The sequence below is a fragment of the Sorex araneus genome, chromosome 2 (assembly GCF_027595985.1).
Source record: "Sorex araneus isolate mSorAra2 chromosome 2, mSorAra2.pri, whole genome shotgun sequence".
Lineage (NCBI taxonomy): Eukaryota > Metazoa > Chordata > Mammalia > Eulipotyphla > Soricidae > Sorex > Sorex araneus.
In genome coordinates, this window is record NC_073303.1 from 230,236,712 (window position 1) to 230,254,224 (window position 17,513).

Sequence of the window (17,513 nt, forward strand, 5' to 3'; positions counted from 1 at the left end):
ATCATTGGGAAAAATAAGATGGGAGGTATTACTTTCCCAACTTCAGTACTGCAAAATGATGGTAATTAAAATAGCATAACACTGAAATAAAGACAGACCCTCAGATCAATGGGGGCAAGAGAGAGAGAGAGAGAGAGAGAGAGAGAGAAGCGAGGAGAGAGGAGCAAGGGAGAGAAAGAGGAAGGGAGGGAGGGAGGGAGAGGGAGGGAGGGAGGAGGGGGAAGAGGGGGGAGTGCCTGCAATAGAGGCAGAGGCAGGCTGGGGGGTGGGGGTGGGAGGGAAATTGGTGGTGGGAAATGTACACTGGTGAAGGGAAGGGTGTTGGAACATTGTACCACTGAAACGGGATCATGAACAACTTTGTAACTGTGTATCTCTGGTGATTCAATCGAAATAAATGAACAAATAAAAGCATCCAGGCATGTTGGAATACTGACTGCTTGTAACAAATCATTATGAACAACTTTGTAAATCCTGGTGTTTTTATAAAGTGTACGGGGAAAATAATAATTTTTTCCCTGAGCACTCAGGCAGTCCCAGCAAGCTTGGTGGAGTCCCCTCCTCCAGCCCCAGCTAAGTTTCACTTTCCATTCAGAGGAAACGAAAGCCCAGCAGTGCCGCCAGCAGAGCCCTGCAGTGGGCAGAGCCGGGTGGAGGGAGAGCAGAGACGTGCAGGTCAGCGCTCCCGCCTGCCTCACTCGCTGTCAAGCCCTACGGAAGCCTTTTTGGAGCTTCCCAAGCATCAATTCAGTCAGTGGAGGTTTGGATTTGCGTGGGACTTAGGTAAGTCTTTTGCTATTTTGGAAACTTTCCTTCCAAAAAAGAAATCAAATTGGCTCTTGATAATAAGAAAACTATGTGAGTGTACGGTTTGTATTTTCATTACATACATTTCCATATTGATATATTTATTTGGATTTTTTGCATAACTTTGTGTTCAATTTTAAGAAAAATTACTAAAATGTTACAAGCTTTTAAAAAAAGTTCAATGCAGACAAATATGTAAAGTAGACATGAATTCCACTTAATCTTTAATTCAGCATCTTTGCTAAATTTTTTCTTATATATGTTCTTCTAAAATACTTTTGAAATTCCTGCTTTCATTTTATAGTATATTATAGACATCTTTTCTTGGCAACCTCATTTTAGAAAATGTTGCATAATTTAAGTGCTGCGTTTATTCAAACAATTCATGGACCGTGAGATGTTTTCCTGTTGTACTGATAAAGATAATGCATTTTTGAATATTATTTAAAATAGATGAAGATATAAAATATATTTGTGAAAATTTTCTAGAAGAGGAGTTGTTGGGTCGGTGAACATACCTTTTGAGAAATTTGACTTTGTCAAACAGCACAACTTAATATGTCAGAATTATCCAGCCTTCTTACTTCCTCCAACCCAATTTTTTTAAAAGAAAGCTAAATTTAGATCTTTACAAGTAAGCCTTCATTCTATGATCCTAATAACTGTGTTCTAAGTGTTTGAAAATTAAACAGAGGTTTTTTAATTTTTTTATTTTATAAAGTAGTTCGCAATATTTCATTACATTTGATATTCAAACACCAGCCCCACCACCATTACACCTTCCCACCACCATGTTTCGAATATTTATATCCAGAACCCCAATCCGTTCCCCAAAGCAGAATCGAAATAATATATTTTGCATTGTTTGTTGTGAAAAGCCACTGAAAATGCTACAAAAAATATTCTTAGAGGAAAGAGTGTGGAGGTTGTTGTATTTCACCCAGGGGCTATTAAGCCCTTCTATAAGAGATCACTAACATGTTGTTAAAGGTTGAACCTGCTGAGTCACTGGATACCGGAGGGTATGGGCGGAGAATCTTCATTCCCTGTCCCACTGAACTCAGAGTTCTCATTCACAAAGTCCCGCATACCTGGGTTTTTCCGGAGGTTCACTCATGGGTGAGGTGGGCCCAAGTGTATGGAGAGCAGCCATGGGCATGGCGGCAGCTGGGTTCTGGATGTTTTTGGCTGCCCGAGCTGGATCCCTTGGGGCGGGGAGGGGTCTCACCCACCCCCTTCCAGGGCGCCCCGAGAAAACCGAGGTTTTAACTGAGTGCTTCAAGGAGCTTTACTTGGAAATAGTTTCAGAAAAGTAGGAAAATGTTTTATAAACAATTAAAAACTTTTTTTGGTAGTGTTATTTGTGCAGAGTAAGGCAGATAGTTAAAATCTAGATATGTAGGATACCAAACGTTACCTAATAGGAACAAAGTGGGTAGAAGAGTAACAGATATATAGTTCCATTTTCATTTATAGAATACCATAAATGGCTTGTGTATCACAATATTTGAAGTGACTGTCTCTGAATGTGACTGAGAACTTCACACTCAGATAGTGGTTAGAGTTAAGCAGATAGTCTTACCTTTTGTCTAACAATATAATTTTTCATTTGTTCATAATCTTTCAAAACCCTATTTGTTCTGAAAAGACTGACTCCTTCTTGGCTTCTTCAAATAGAACCAATGATGTCTATTGTGTTTCTCTCTCTCTCTCTCTCTCTCTCTTTTTTTTTTTTTTTGGCTTTTTGGATCACACCTGCTGATGCTCAAGGGTTACTCCTGGCTCTGCACTCAGGAATTACTCCTGGCAGTGCTCGGGAGACCTATGGAATGCTTGGAATCAAACCTGAGTCGGCCACGTGTAAGGAAAATGCCCTACCCACTGTGCTATCGCTCCAGCCCGTATTGTTTCTCTTAAAAATCCTGGGACCTTTCCAGTTTCCCTGTAACATGTTTTTCCCCGGCTTATTCTGTGGCCACTTATGATGGTGCCTCTAAGCCAGCTGCTTCTCTTATTCTCACCTTTCAGTTAATTTAAAGGTAAAGATCTCAGGAAATGTAGTCTAGTACTTTAGAACAGAACTAAGTTTTAAAATAATACATTATTTTATAGGGGCTATTGCCAGTGGTATTTAGGAGCCAGTGCCAAATATCAAACTCATATTTGCCTTGAAAATGGCAAAGCATTATGTTCTACCACTTGAGCTATCTTCCAGGTCCCCATATATATTTTTAAGAGAAATTGTAGATACTTAGAAAAATTCAGTGGTAAAAAAAGAGATATTCTGTATGGCTCTTGCGGCTTAAATAAGCATAGATTTTCCCACTTTCTACAACATCTACCAGAGTGTGCATTTGTTATAAAACTCATGTATGTACTTTGACATATTAGCCAGATTTCATACTTAGCATAAGGGCTCATAACTAGTGGTTGCACTTGATGCACATTGACAAATGTGTAGTACGTATAAAATAGTACAGAATAGTTTTTTTGTATTTATTTATTTATTCATTTATTTTGGCTTTTTGGGTCACACCCAGTGATGATCAGGGGTTACTCCTGGCTCTGCACTCAGGAATGATTCCTGGCGGTTCTCAGGGGACCATATGGGATGCCAGAGATCAAACTCAGGTTTGCTGCGTGCAAGGCCCTCTCCACTATGCTATCACTCCGCCCCCCAGAATAGTTTAACTGTAAAAAAAATCGTGTATTGGAATACATTTCTTTTGTTAATGTTTGAGTTTGAGAATGGAATTTCCTGGGGCTGGAGCAATAGTACAGTGGGTAGGGCGTTTGTCTTGCACGCAGCCGACCTGGGTTTGATTCTCAGCATCCCATATGGTTCTCTGAGCACCGCCAGGGGTGATTCTTCAGTGCAGAGCCAGGAGTAACCCCTGTGCATTGCCAGGTGTGACCCAAAAAGAAAAAAAATGGAATTTCCTTGGAAAAATATCTATTTTTTCCTCTTTGTGTGTGTGTGTGTGTGTGTGTGTGTGTGTGTGTGTGTGTGTGTGTGCGTGCGGGGAGGAGCGAGTGGTGGGCTTGGGGGATACCTGGTGGTGCTCAGGCTTACTCCTGGCTCTTCATTCAAGGATCAGTCCTGGCAATCTTAGAGGACCATATGGGGTGCTGAGGACCAATCTGTCTGTGTGCAAGGCAAGTGCCCTTCCAGCTGTACTATCTCCCCGCTCTGCTCCCGTCTCCCTTTCCCCTCCTTAAGCCCTCACCATACCCTGCTTAACTTGAAGGCTTTCTCTCTTCCCACTTTGTTTTCTCCGTTGTCCTTAGTTTCACTTTCCTGATGTCTGTTGCCCTACACACCTGTTCCTCTGTGATCAGCTCTGAAGACATCTGCTTTCTGTTTTGCCTTTGGAATCTGACCTGTTTGGCTGCCCAGATAATATGCTCCACTGGCTTTATTGCCTTTTGTGACTGAAAACCTAATATTTTCAATGTTCTTCTAGAGCTCAGAATGTCTCTAAAATAATCATGGTTGGGGGGCTGGAAGGATAGTACAGTGGGTAGGGTGTTTGCCTTGCACTCGGCCGACCCGGGTTCGATTCCCAGCATCCCATATTGTCCCCTGAGCACCTCCAGGGGTGATTCCTGAGTGCAGAGCCAGGAATAGCCCCTGTGCATCGCCAGGTGTGACCCAAAAAGAAAAAAAAAACACAGGTGGGTTTCTTTCTATCATGCCTCATCACATTTCTTTCAATGTGGTTTCAAAATTACTTTTTTCTTATAGAATTGTGTACTACTATCATTTCTCTTATAGTTAAACTCTCCTAGGCTGAGCCTCATAAAGGAACAATTATGTATGACCATTAAATATGAATATTTATTAAAAGAGGTTTCTTTTTTTTTAAGAAATATTTTATTGAACCACCGTGAAAAAAAGGAAAAAAATACAAAGCTTTCAGGTTTAAGTCACAGTCAAATATTGATTAAACCACCATCCCTTCACCAGTGCACCCGTTCCACCACCAAGAACCCCAATACACCCCCCTCCCACCCCACCCCCCATCCAAGTAGCTAATGATATTCCCATTATTCTCTATATATATTGAGTACATTCCATATTTCCATACAGAACTCACTATTATTGATTGGAAATTTTCCCCAACAATCAGGCCTGCTGAATAAGCATCATCTAATAATTTCTCTTGATTGCTAAGAGTGAAGACTTTTTTTTTTAAATTTATTTATTTTTAATTAGAGAATCACCGTGAGGGTACAGTTACAGATTTATACACTTTTGTGCTTATACTTCCCTCATACAAAGTTCGGGAACCCATCCCTTCACCAGTGCCCATTCTCCACCACCCGTAAACCCGGCGTACCTCCCACCCTCCCCACTCCCATCTCCCCCCCACCCCACCCTGCCACTGTGGCAGGGCATTCCCTTCTGTTCTCTCTCTCTAATTAGCTGTTGTGGTTTGCAATAAGGGTGTTGAGTGGCCGCTGTGCTCAGTTAAGAGTGAAGACTTTAAGTCTTGGTTTTGGGTTTTTAATATTTTAGCTCAGTTCACAGTCAAAATGGATGGCTGCAAGAATCCGCTCTGGTGCCAAAATGGGTTAGGAGACCTCAGGATCACAGTCAATAGGCACGGAGGGTCTGTTTCTCGTGCCGTGGCTCCCGGTTCATCTCTGGGCGGAAGGCGCGCCGGGAACGCCCCCCCTCCCAGGACCACCTACAGGCTACGTCACTAAAGAAAGTCCTACCTCCTGGTTGAGGGGTCTTAGAGGGTGGCTCTCACCAGTGGTTGCTACCGCTGCCACCATTTTCGCTCAGAAAAATGGGGTGGAGAGGGAAAAAAATCCCTCCCCGGGCTGCACGAGGTTGTAGCTCAGTTCACAGTCAAAATGCATGGCTGCAGGAATCCGCTCTGGTGCCAAAATGGGTTAGGAGATCTCAGGATCACAGTCAATAGGCGCGGAGGCTCTGCTTCTCGTGCCTCGGCTCTCGGTTCCTAAAAGAGGTTTCTTTAGCCATTTGCATGAATACAATATAACATGCCACTAATAGCTGTGTTCTAGTTCCGTATTCTCTCTTTCCTTCACATTTGTAAAAGAATTGAGAAAAGAAACCTTAGCACTTTTTATCTATTTTTCATTAATTTTTTAGGGTCTTGGAATAGGAAAAATTATGAATAAAGTCTCCTTTCAAATTCTCTTCTAGATGAAATATTCCTTTACATATTAACAAATGATAAGAAACTTGGAAATTTAGGGGAAGTAATGAAGATAAAAATGACTTGTATTGAGGTACCTTTTAATGACATTTTGGTTATAATTTGCTTTAGATTTTTTTGTGTACTTGTTTGGGTGTGATATTACCGTTAGCAAAATTTTCATAATTATAATTTCTCTTTTTAGTGAGCAATATAGTAATTTAGTTCCTATTAATAATAAGTTATTTGCCTTATTAAATAACATAAAATTATTTGGGGCCTTACTTGGTGTGTTCAGAGGCAGCTTCCAGCTTTGTGTTTAAGGGTCACTTCTGGTGCTGTTCAGGGAATCATGTAGTGCTGGTGATCAAACTTGAATCTCCTGCATTCATAGTATTTGCTCCAGCCTTTTAAGCTATTTCCCTAGCTTTAAAATAGTTTCATTTTATTTAATTTAGTGTGTGTATGTGGTGGACATACCCAACTGTGACTATGGCTTAGTCTTGGCTCTGTGCTCAGAGATCACTCCTGGCAGACTCAGGGGACCAGATAGCAGTTCTTCCCAGATGCTTAACATCTCTTAACAGGATCTTAACATGATAGTTTTCAGTTATATCCAAGTTGCAGCAAATTACATGCATGAGTTTATCATTCCTTGTGACTACATCATTTTACTTTATTCTTAAAAATACATAAAGTGATTTTTGAAGTATAAAAATAAATTTTTACAGATAAACAATAGTACAGTGAAAATTAATAACCTGTAGTTGAAATGTTATAATCAGAAATTCCAAGCATAATAAAGGTAAACCAAAAGATCCTTAAAGATCTTTTGGAATGTTGCAGGCCCATATGACTGGTGATTTATGAGCCAAAGGGGGAACAGAGCAAGAAGTGATATTGAAGGTAAATTGAATTGAATCTGATAGTCCTTATACATTATTGTAAGGTATATTTTTTGCAATTGAGTCACTTGAATGATGAGATATGTTCAATGACATGATATATACAGTGAGGATTCTAAAGATTCCACTAAAACACTTTTAGAAACAGCAAAACAGTGTATCAGGCTAGAAATGAATACATAAAAATCTTTTGTATTTCTATATGAAAATAGTGAAATATAAGAGAAAGAGAAAAAAGACTTCCCATTTAAAGTAATGTCTGAAACATCCAGTATCTAGAAATCAGCTTACCAAAAAAAGGGTGAAAGACCTTTACCTGGAGAACTACAAATCATTGAAGAAAGAAATAGAGGAGAACCTTAGGAAATGAAAACAATATTCCATGTTCATGTATTAGAATAAGAAACATTGCCAAAATGACCATTCTACATAAATAATTATATAGCTTCAATTCAATCCCAATCAAAATCCCAATGAAACTCTTCAAAGAATAATAATGATCACTGATAAAATTTGTCTAGAATTATAAAACAACCCAAATATCTGAGGTAATTCTGAGAAATAAGAAATTTGGTGGTATTGCATTATATGACTTGAAAATATACTATAAATTGATGTAATCAAAACAGCACTAGAACAAGGATATATTGTCAGACTAATGGATTAAAACTGAGAATTCAATGATAAATACTTAGGTAGTCTCTTCAACAAATGGTGTTGGAAAAATTTGAACAGCTACATGCAAATATAAATAAATAAAAATAAACCCTTATCTCACACCTTATACAAAAGTAACTGAAAATGAATCAAAGACCTAAAATTTAGACCAGATTCCATAAAATACATTAAGGAAAATATAGGCAGAATGCTCTAGAATTTGGGATTTAAAGGAGGTTTTTTAATTAATTTTTTTTATTTTTATGCATCATCGTGAGACAAAGCATTACAAATCTAATCATGCTTGGGTTTCAGTCAATGATCCAACACTCATTCCTCCACCACTAATTTCCAGCACCAATGTCCCCAGTTTCCCTTCTGTCTCCCAAACCACCTCCCAACCCAGTCTGAACAAATGTTTTAGGTATTCATTGTTCCAACCTCAGTCCCACCACCAGTGCCTTTACCTCCACTAATATCCCCAGTTTCCCACCCACTCTCCAAGCTTGCTCCCTTAGCTGGCACAACAATAATTTACGTTATATTGCTTATCACAACATATATTTTGTAATAATGTTACAAAAGTCATTATTTGCTTCTAGTTGAGCCTTCTATTGTTATTGTTTCCACCATTGAGCTTAGTGAGTTTCTACACAATATTTTCATCTAATTTTCGGTGCTTCTACTGGGCTGTCAGCTCTGTGAAGTTTGGAGGTATTGTGCAGCCTCATGTGCATATGTGGTCGCGTACCTCAGGAGCTTTGGAACTGGGACTAGCATCTACTGGCATCTCCCCTAGGTCAGCTGTGAAGCCGGGCCATTCTCTGGTGAGGGTGGGAGCCAGAATTGGTGGGGGATGGATTGTTGGGCCTTTAGCAGGACAGGAACTTGGTCTGCCTCTATTCCCCTGGAAGCTCAAGAGATCTATGCCTGGAATCACTCACCTGCCGGCTTCTCTCTGAGATCAGCTGCGAAGCTCTTAAGGGAATTTTTAAGAATCTGATTCCATTTAAATTATGTGATTCCATTGCAAAGGCAAGAGGAAAATTAACAAATGAGACTATAACAAATAAATAAGTTTTTCATGGCAAAAGAAAAACAGGCTAACGTATAACCTGAATTGTAAACCATAAAACCCAAAAGGAGAGAGAGAGAGTGTAAAAGGGAATGTGCCTGCCACAGATGTTAGGGGGGGATGGGGTGGGGATGGCAGGAGGGATACTGAGAACATTGGTGGTGGAGAATGGGCACTGGTGGAGGTATGGGTACTCGACCATTGTATGACTGAAATATAATCATGAAAGTATGTAAATCTGTAATCCTATCTCACGGTGGTTCATTAAAAATTTTTTTAAAAAAAGAAAAGAAAAACAGGCTAAAACTAAAAAGTGCCCCAATGAATGGGAGAAAATATTTGCACAAAATACATTTGATAAAGGGTTACTATCCAAAGCACTAAAAGATCAGCATCATAAACTCAATAATCCTATATAAAATGGGGAGAGGAAATATTGGTACTTTTTTCTGTAGCTTTTCTCTGAGGAAGATAGTTGGATATAGGTATATGAAAAAGTGTTGGTCATCAATTATTGTTATTATCATTTTTCCTTTATTTAAACACTGGTTTACAAAGTTGTTCATAGAACAGTTACTTTAGGCATTCAGTGTCCCAACACTGAACCCCACCATCAGTGTGACCTTCTTTCCCCTGTTAATCCCAGTTTCTCACCCACCCTCCAAGTCTGCTTCTTTAGTAGGCACAAAATGATTTATTTTATATTGCTTGTTACAACAAACTGGCTAAAGGAATTATTAAAAAAATGTGTCAGTAAAACAACATTTGTGAAAGTTGTTATACATCACAATGGTGTCATTAAAGTCATTGCCTGGGGATTTACTGAGGTGTTTGTTGCTGTTTGAAACTTCTGTGTTATTATTTATGTTTTTTGAGTTTAGTTAGCTTCTATGCTACTTTCCCACCTAATTTGGTGTGCCCTTATTTGGCTGTCAGTATTGTGGAATTTGGAGGTGTCATAGAGCTGTGTACATGACTGTGTACACAGGAGCTTCAGGATCTATAGAACTGAGATGATTTTCAGCCACCCCTCTCTCAAGGTGGCCTTAGATTTTTCAGTAGGTGTACCCAGAAGTTTCAGTGGCTTGGCTTGCATCTCTTCCAGGATTAGGTGTGAAGCTGGGCCATTGTTTACATGGAGGCAGCTATGAGATGATGATTTAAGGAAATCAAAATTAAGGTGACTAAGAGATCTCACCTCACATCAGTAAGACTGGCAGACATCAAAGTTCTAGAAACAACTTGTGTTTGTAAGGATGTGGTAAAAATGGTGCTCTCATGCAACTGCGATTGTTGTCTGGTTCAGTCTCTGAGGAATAGTGTATGTAGACTCCTCAAAACCTAAGAATGGAACTGCCATATGATCCAGTCATCCCACTGTTTGGTGTCTACATAATATGCAAAACATTTATTAGAAAAGATATATGCACAGTATTATTCATTGGATCACTTAGTATAATAACTTGGAGATGAAAACCACCAAGGTGCCAGATGACAGAAGAGTGGGTAATAAAGCTTTGTTATATATACAAAATATAATACTACTCAGCCACAGGAATAATGGAATTATGTGATTTTCTAAAAAATGGGTAGAAATTGAGGATATTCTGTTAGGTGAAGCAAGTTACAGGAAAGACACATGCTAGACATTCTCACTACTCTGTGGTGTCTAATGAAAGGTATCAAAGATGCAGGGAACATTGGATCTAAATTACAGAAATGAAAATGCCAAGGGAGGAGTAATATGGAGCATAAGACAAGTAGAGCTGGTCTGGAAGTAATATAGAGGCAAGACACAAGATGAGGTACTTGTACATAAACTACTATACACAACACTGCTGAAAGTGTGGGACCCAAACAACAATAATGAAACTAAAAATATATATATTTATCTGTTTTAGAGTTAGGTTGGGGTGGTGGTGGAAGGAACCTAAGGTGGAGAGATGGGGACACAGGGTAGCAGGACTGTAGGTGGGAATGTTCTATGCCTGAAATCCCATTTGAACAAATCTTCAAATCGGTGTCTAAATTAAAATTATAACCTGCTGTCTACTTGTATCATCCCCTAACACTTAAATATAAAATAATGGCTTTTATAATTTTTAAAACATTTTATCACACACATCGATGCTTAAACAATGTAAATGTTGGGCCAGAGCGATAGTACAGCAGGTAGGGAGTTTGCCTTACACATGGCCAACCTGGGTTTGATCCTCAGTATCCCATATGGTCTCCCAAGCACCGCCAGGAGTAATTTCTGAGTGCAGAGCCAGGAGTAACTCTTGAGCATCGCTGGGTGTGACCAAAAAAGAAAAAAAAATTGTGTTGGAAGGGAAATGAAAAAAAAAACTCACTTCCTCCTAACCCAGATTATTCAATATATTTTCACACTCTTTTCTTTAAGGATTGCCCTCTGCTTCAATAACTAAATGAGGACAACTTAATTCTACTAGGCCCGGCTCATGGTCCCTGAGAGTTCTTATTTATTTTGAAATTAAATGTTTCTTTGTAGTTTTCACATCTCTGCCTTCCAAGTTCTTGCGTTTTAGGATCTTAGGACAAACACTGAGACTCTGAGATGTACGTGTGAGAAGATTATTGGGAAGTGATTCTGGGTATACCTGGTAGTATGAGCAAAGCAGGAATGAGCAGAGGGAGTGGTCGAGTTGCCACACTGTCAACAGAAACTTCAGTCTATTTTAAGAGGGCACTCTAGAGATTTGGAACTATTTCATCCTTAAGAATTATTTCAATTCTTGCATGGTAAGATTTTCTTTCACTGTTCATTAATTGAATAGGGACTCAGTTGGGAGCTGTGAACTCTCCCCTCAAAGTGCATAGGAGCATTGATGACATCCAGGTCTGCTTGAGGAACCAAATCAGGTTCCCAGAAAAGAAAATACCTTTTTGGGACCTAGAGGTCTGCAGGAGTATTCAACTGTGGATATCAAGGAGAGTCCTAGTGAGTAGATTAACATTGACAACCCTCAGTGGTTGGGTACAGAAGAAAGGATCTGGAGAAAATCAGGTTTCTGGTGTGGAGAGCATGTTGAGTGTCGGTACCTTTTGCTAGAATAGACAACATTGGGGAATGAGAATATGGCTGTTCCCTGGGATACAAAACAAAATGTAGAACTGTCTGATGAAGAGTAGAGGGTATCTAAGGAAATGTCATTTCTAGACCCAATTTTATGAGCAATCCTCTCAAAATTTATGTCTTATAAACTTGAATATTTGGAATAAGAGCTGAACATATGAATATATTTTACCCTTTTTAAATCTTCACCTACCTGTGATTTTTTTTTCAGGTATTCCACCAAGATTAACTTATGGTAGCTTCTCCTGGAAGTGAGGTTTTGCGGTCCTGGTTATGGGTCAGATAACTGGCCTCCTGGAAAATGTAATGATTCCTAAAAGGCAAGCGTTTGAACCCCTGAAGAGATCAGTCGTGGCACAGTCTCAGCATTTCTCAGCAGAACCCATTGAGAAGAAGGAAGAGGACGAAATGAAGAGGAAGAGAGTAAAGCTAAGAGAAAACCTCAGTATGTGGGACTATAATTATGGTCATTATATTCCTTCAATGTTTTCTTTTTGAGTGTATAGAAACAGTTTTCTCGTTTACAATACTCTAAGGTAGTAGAGCTTTGTGGTTTGTTGTTCCTGGTCTCTTATACCTCCATTCCTCCTCCTCCTTCCCCTACTCCTCCAGCTTCTTCTGCTGCTGCTTCTCCTTCTTCCTTTTCCTCTTCTCCTTATTCTGTGTCTTCCTTTTTTAATTTTTAAATTTAATTTTCATAAGGTTCACTGTCACTGTCATCCCATTGTTCACAGATTTGCTCGAGCGGGCACCAGTAATGTCTCCATTGTGAGACTTGTTACTTTTTTTTGGTCTTTTTTGTTTGTTTGTTTGTTTTATTTTTATTTTTTAAAAAATTTTATTAGATAATCACTGTGATGTACAGTTACAAACTTATGAACCTTTGTGTTTGCATTTCACTCATACAGTGATCGTTTACCCATCCCTCTACCTGTGCCCATTCACCTCCACCAATGATTCCAGTATCCTTTTCACCACCCACACCCCATTCCCCACCACCCCAACCTGCTTCTGTGGCAGGGCATTCCCTTTTGTTCTTTCTCCTTTTGGGTATTGTAGTTTGCAATAGAGGTATTGAGTGGCTTTCATGTTCGGTCTATATCTACTTTCAGTTCGCATCTTCCAATCCGAGTGGGTCCTCCTAACATCCTCTACTTGGTGTTCCCTTCTCTATCTCAGCTGCCTTTTCCCCCAGCATGTAAGGCCAGTTTCCAAGCTGTGGGGCAGACCTCCTGGTCCTTATCCCTACTACTCTTGGGTGTTAGTCTCCCACTCTATTATTTTATATTCCACAGATGAGTGTGATCTTTCTATGTCTGTCTCTCTCTTTCTGACTCATTTCACTTAACATGATACTTTCCATGTTGATTCATTTATATGCAAATTTCATGACTTCATTTTTTTCTAACAGCTGTATAGTATTCCATTGTGTAGATGTACCAAAGTTTCTTAAGCCAGTCATCTGTTTTGGGGCACTCCGGTTTTTTCCATATTTTGGTTATTGCAAACAGTGCAGCAATGAACATACAAATGCAGATGTTATTTCTACTATACCTTTTTGGCTCTCCGGGATATATTCCCAGGAGTGGTATTGCTGGGTCAAATGAGAGCTCAATTTCTAATTTTTTGAGAATTGTCCATATTGTTTTCCAAAAGGGCTGAACCAGTTGGCATTCCCACCAGCAGTGAAGGAGAGTCCTTTTCTTCCCACATCCGTGCCAACAGCAGTTGCTTTTGTTCTTTTGGATGTGGGCCAGTCTCTGTGGTGTGAGATAATATTTCATTGTTGTTTTGATCTGCATCTCCCTGATGATTAGTGATGTAGAGTATTTTCTCATGTGCCTCTGAGCCATTTGGATTTCTTTTTTGAGAAAATTTCTGTTCATTTCTGTCCATCTTCTTGTAGAGTTCAACCAGTGTGGTTTTGGCATGTTGAATATGCCATGGGTAGCTTGCCAGGCTCTGCAGTGCAGGCAGGATACTCTTGGTAGCTTCCCGGGCTCTCCAAGAGGGACAGAGGAATCAACCTGGTTGGCCGTGTGCAAGACAAACGTCCTACCTGCTGTGCTATTGCACTAGTCGTAGGTTGTTTGCATCAATTTTTTATGTTTAATATTTCAACACCAACCCCACCGCCATTACACCTTCCCACCAACATTATTTCTCAGCATTCAAATTTTCCCACCACCATTCAAGCCTGCCTGCCACAGGAATATGCTAGATAATTTATTTTCTATTGCTTATTATGGATATCATGAGCAGTCACGCAGCCGCAAAAGTGGCCACGCACTCCTCACTGTCACTGTCATCCCATTGCTCATCGATTTGTTCGAGCAGGCACAGTAACGTCTCTCGTTGTGAGACTTATTGTTACTGTCTTTGGCATATCCAATACGCCACGGGTAGCTTGCCAGGCTCTGCCGTGCGGGCTAGATACTCTTGGTAGCCTGCCGGGGTCTCCGAGAGGGGCGGAGGAATAGAACATGGGTTGGCCGCATGAAAGGCGAAACGCCTTACCGCTGTTCTATCGCTCCAGCCCACACATTCCTAGAATTCTAAAATTGTAAATGATTGGGGTCCGAAGACACCTCTGTATGGAGCTAATCCATTTTGAGATTCATTTGTAAGTCTCTGGATCAAGGCCATTAATGTGCTTAAATGGCACTCAGAGGCAGTTCGTGGGCATGGCAGCCAGAACCCTCTGGGGACGAGGAGATGGGAAGGGACAGCCTGTCCCCACCACTGCTATGTGGCCTGGAGTCTTCTGTTCTTGGTCCCGCCTACCTTGGTTTTTCCTCTGGAAATTTGTGGCCACTGGGGGTTCATTTAGAGTGGGCGGAGAGAGGACACCCACTCCAGCTGAGGTGTTCCAGTGAAATCGGCTTGGCACGGGGCCCAAAGAAATCTCAGGCGAGCTGCTGTCTTCTGGGATTCACTGCTGAGCCTCTCTTCCTTTTTTTTTTTTTTAATTGAATCACCTGAGATGCAGTTACCAAATTGTGTGATTGCATTTCAGTCATGTTTTAACACCTGTCCCTTCACCAGTATATATTTCCCACCATCAATGTCCCCAGTTTCCCTTCCACCAAGGATGCCTCCACAGCAGACACTTTTCTTCTCTCTCTCTCTCTCTCTCTCTCTCTCTCTCTCTCTCTCTCTCTCTCTCTCTCTCTCTCTCTCTCTGTGGGCATTATTGTTTGCAATACAGGTACTGAAAGGATATGTATATCCCTTTACCTACTTTCAGAACAGTGATCATTTCCAACTATTATTGTCATAGTGGTTCTTTCTCTATCCTAACTGCCCTTCGGCACCCTTAACCCTTGCATCACCACCACACACACTTGTAGCAAGCTTACAACCGTGAATCAGTCCTCCTAGCCGCTATTTCTACTGTCCCATACTATGTTTTTTATATTCCACAGATGAGTGCAATAATTCTATGCCTGTTCTCATTCTGACTCACTTCACTCAGCATGCTAATTATACCTCCATTTCTACATATGTAAACATGATTAATTATAGTGCTATGTGTTGGGAGAAAATGAGATAATCTATGGAAATTTCTTTAAACAAGTGTTTGCCATATAGTAGATAGTACTTTGCTTTATTTTCTTTACTGTTACTCCTGTGTACAGAGGTGAAGTGCTTCTATTGATTCAGGAGTGGAAACCTGTGGTTATCCTCCACCCCTGTGTTTTATAAGAAATAGGAGCCTCCTCAGCAATGCTAGGAGTTTCCAGGAGGCCACTCCAAAGTGATGCTTCCTGGGCAATACAGGCCTGATGGTTTAGAGTATTACTTGGTGATCACAAGAGCTATGCCTAGCAGTGTTTAGGGGATCAAGAAATGCTGTGCCAAGGCTCTACTCCCTTGGTTTCTCTCCACTGGGTTATTCTACTTCTATTCACTGTAAATATACAATATATATATTTTGTATATTTTGTATACACCATTGTATAGTATAAATACATATTATGTAGATTATATGTGTATGTGTGTATATATATGTATATTTGTATACACCATTTCCCTGGAAAATATGAGTTTACCATACTTTCTCTCTGAATTACTCACCTCATGAGACCTGCTGAGACCAAATTTGGTTTGGTAAAGAAGAGATTCATTGCCAGAGGGTCAGAGAAGTCCTGTCTCTGGGTTTCTGACATCTTCATAAACTACTGCTGGCTTCCGTCATTGTAGATGTATGTAGATTAGCAGGATCTCCACCAAGAATCCTTCTTCCGTCCCCTCCTCCCTTCCTCCCTTCCTCCGTTCCTCCGTTCCTCCCTTCCCCCCTTCCTCCCTCCCTCCCTCCCTCCCTCCCTTCCTTCCTTCCTTCCTTCCTTCCTTCCTTCCTTCCTTCCTTCCTTCCTTCCTTCCTTCCTTCCTTCCTTCCTTCCTTCCGTCCCCTCCTCCCTTCCTCCGTTCCTCCGTTCCTCCCTTCCCCCCTCCCTCCCTCCCTCCCTCCCTCCCTCCCTCCCTCCCTCCCTTCCTTCCTTCCTTCCTTCCTTCCTTCCTTCCTTCCTTCCTTCCTTCCCCCTCTCCCTCTTTTTCTTTCTTTCTTTCTTTCTTTCTTTCTTTCTTTCTTTCTTTCTTTCTTTCTTTCTTTCTTTCTTTCTTTCTTTCTTTCTTTCTTTCTTTCTTCTTCCTTCCTTCCTTCCTTCCTTCCTTCCTTCCTTCCTTCCTTCCTTCCTTCCTTCCTTCCTTCCTTCCCTTTCTTTCTTTCTTTCTTTCTTTCTTTCTTTCTTTCTTTCTTTCTTTCTTTCTTTCTTTCTTTCTTTCTTTCTTTCTTTCTTTCTTTCTTTCTTTCTTTCTTTCTTTCTTTCTTTCTTTCTTTCTTTCTCTCTTCTGTGATTTACAATACTGTTAGTCTCACGCACAGAATTCCAACACCACACTCACTCCCAGTGTAACTACCTTCTTCCCCCAAGGACCCTAATGCCCCTTCCTTTAAGACCTTCTCTCACCAACCAATTGTGTGGATCACTTTTGTGTATCTATAAGTCCCACATATGACAGACCATTCTGCAACTATTCTTTTCTTTCTGAATGACTTCAATTGGCATAATATCCTCCATTTCCATTTATGTTGCTGCAAATGTCATGATTTTGTTCTTTCTTAGAGCTTCATTGTATTCAATTGTATATATAAACCACAACACCTTGACCCATGGTTTGTTTACATATTTGGCAATTACATTAAGTGCAGCAATGAACATGGGTGTGCATATATCCTTTGTAATTGTTTTTGCATTCTGGGGATAGATGGCAAGAAATGTTATTGCTGTGTTATATGGTAGTTTTATCGCTGTTTTTGGAATATATCTCCATGTTGCTTTAGCAGTCTAAACTAGACAACATTCCCATCAACAGTGGATGTGACAGCCTTCCTCACAACCCCATCAAAAATTTTTATTTCCAAATTTTTTGATATGTGCTATTCTCACTGCCTTGAGGTGTTATCTCACTGTTGTTTTGATTTGCATTCCCCTAGTTATGAGTGCTATATATGTATATTTTTCATATATCGTTTTGCCATTTATTTGTCTTCTTTAGGAAAGTGTCTATTCATCTCCTTACCCTGTTTGTGAATGGGAGCACTGGATTTTTTTTTTCATTGGATTTTTGTGTGGTTGAGTTCTGTGAGTGTTTTCTTTGATTTTCTTTAATGACATGGAGGGGAGTGAAAAGAGTCCCTTCTGCCGAAGTCCAACTATATAATAGTTAGGACATTACTCTTATCTCTGGTATCCAAGATGATTATTGATTGTGACCCAGCTCTATAAGGAACAATTTTT

At 40.2% G+C, this 17,513-nt stretch overlaps 1 protein-coding gene across 2 annotated transcripts in view; it reads left to right on the forward strand.

Moving 5' to 3' along the window:
• The first annotated feature begins 648 nt into the window (after positions 1-648).
• The window catches only part of USP18 (ubiquitin specific peptidase 18), a 45,685-nt gene continuing 28,820 nt past the window's right edge, over positions 649-17,513 (forward strand). The window contains exons 1-2 of one of the 2 annotated variants that reach the window (XM_055127947.1): positions 649-783; positions 11,924-12,157. In XM_055127947.1, the coding sequence (XP_054983922.1) occupies positions 11,986-12,157 (172 nt within the window). In that variant the 5' untranslated portion in view covers positions 649-783; positions 11,924-11,985. Of the gene's footprint in view, positions 784-2,643; positions 2,668-11,923; positions 12,158-17,513 lie in introns of those variants that run through there. The other variant, XM_055127948.1, reaches the window with a different exon arrangement.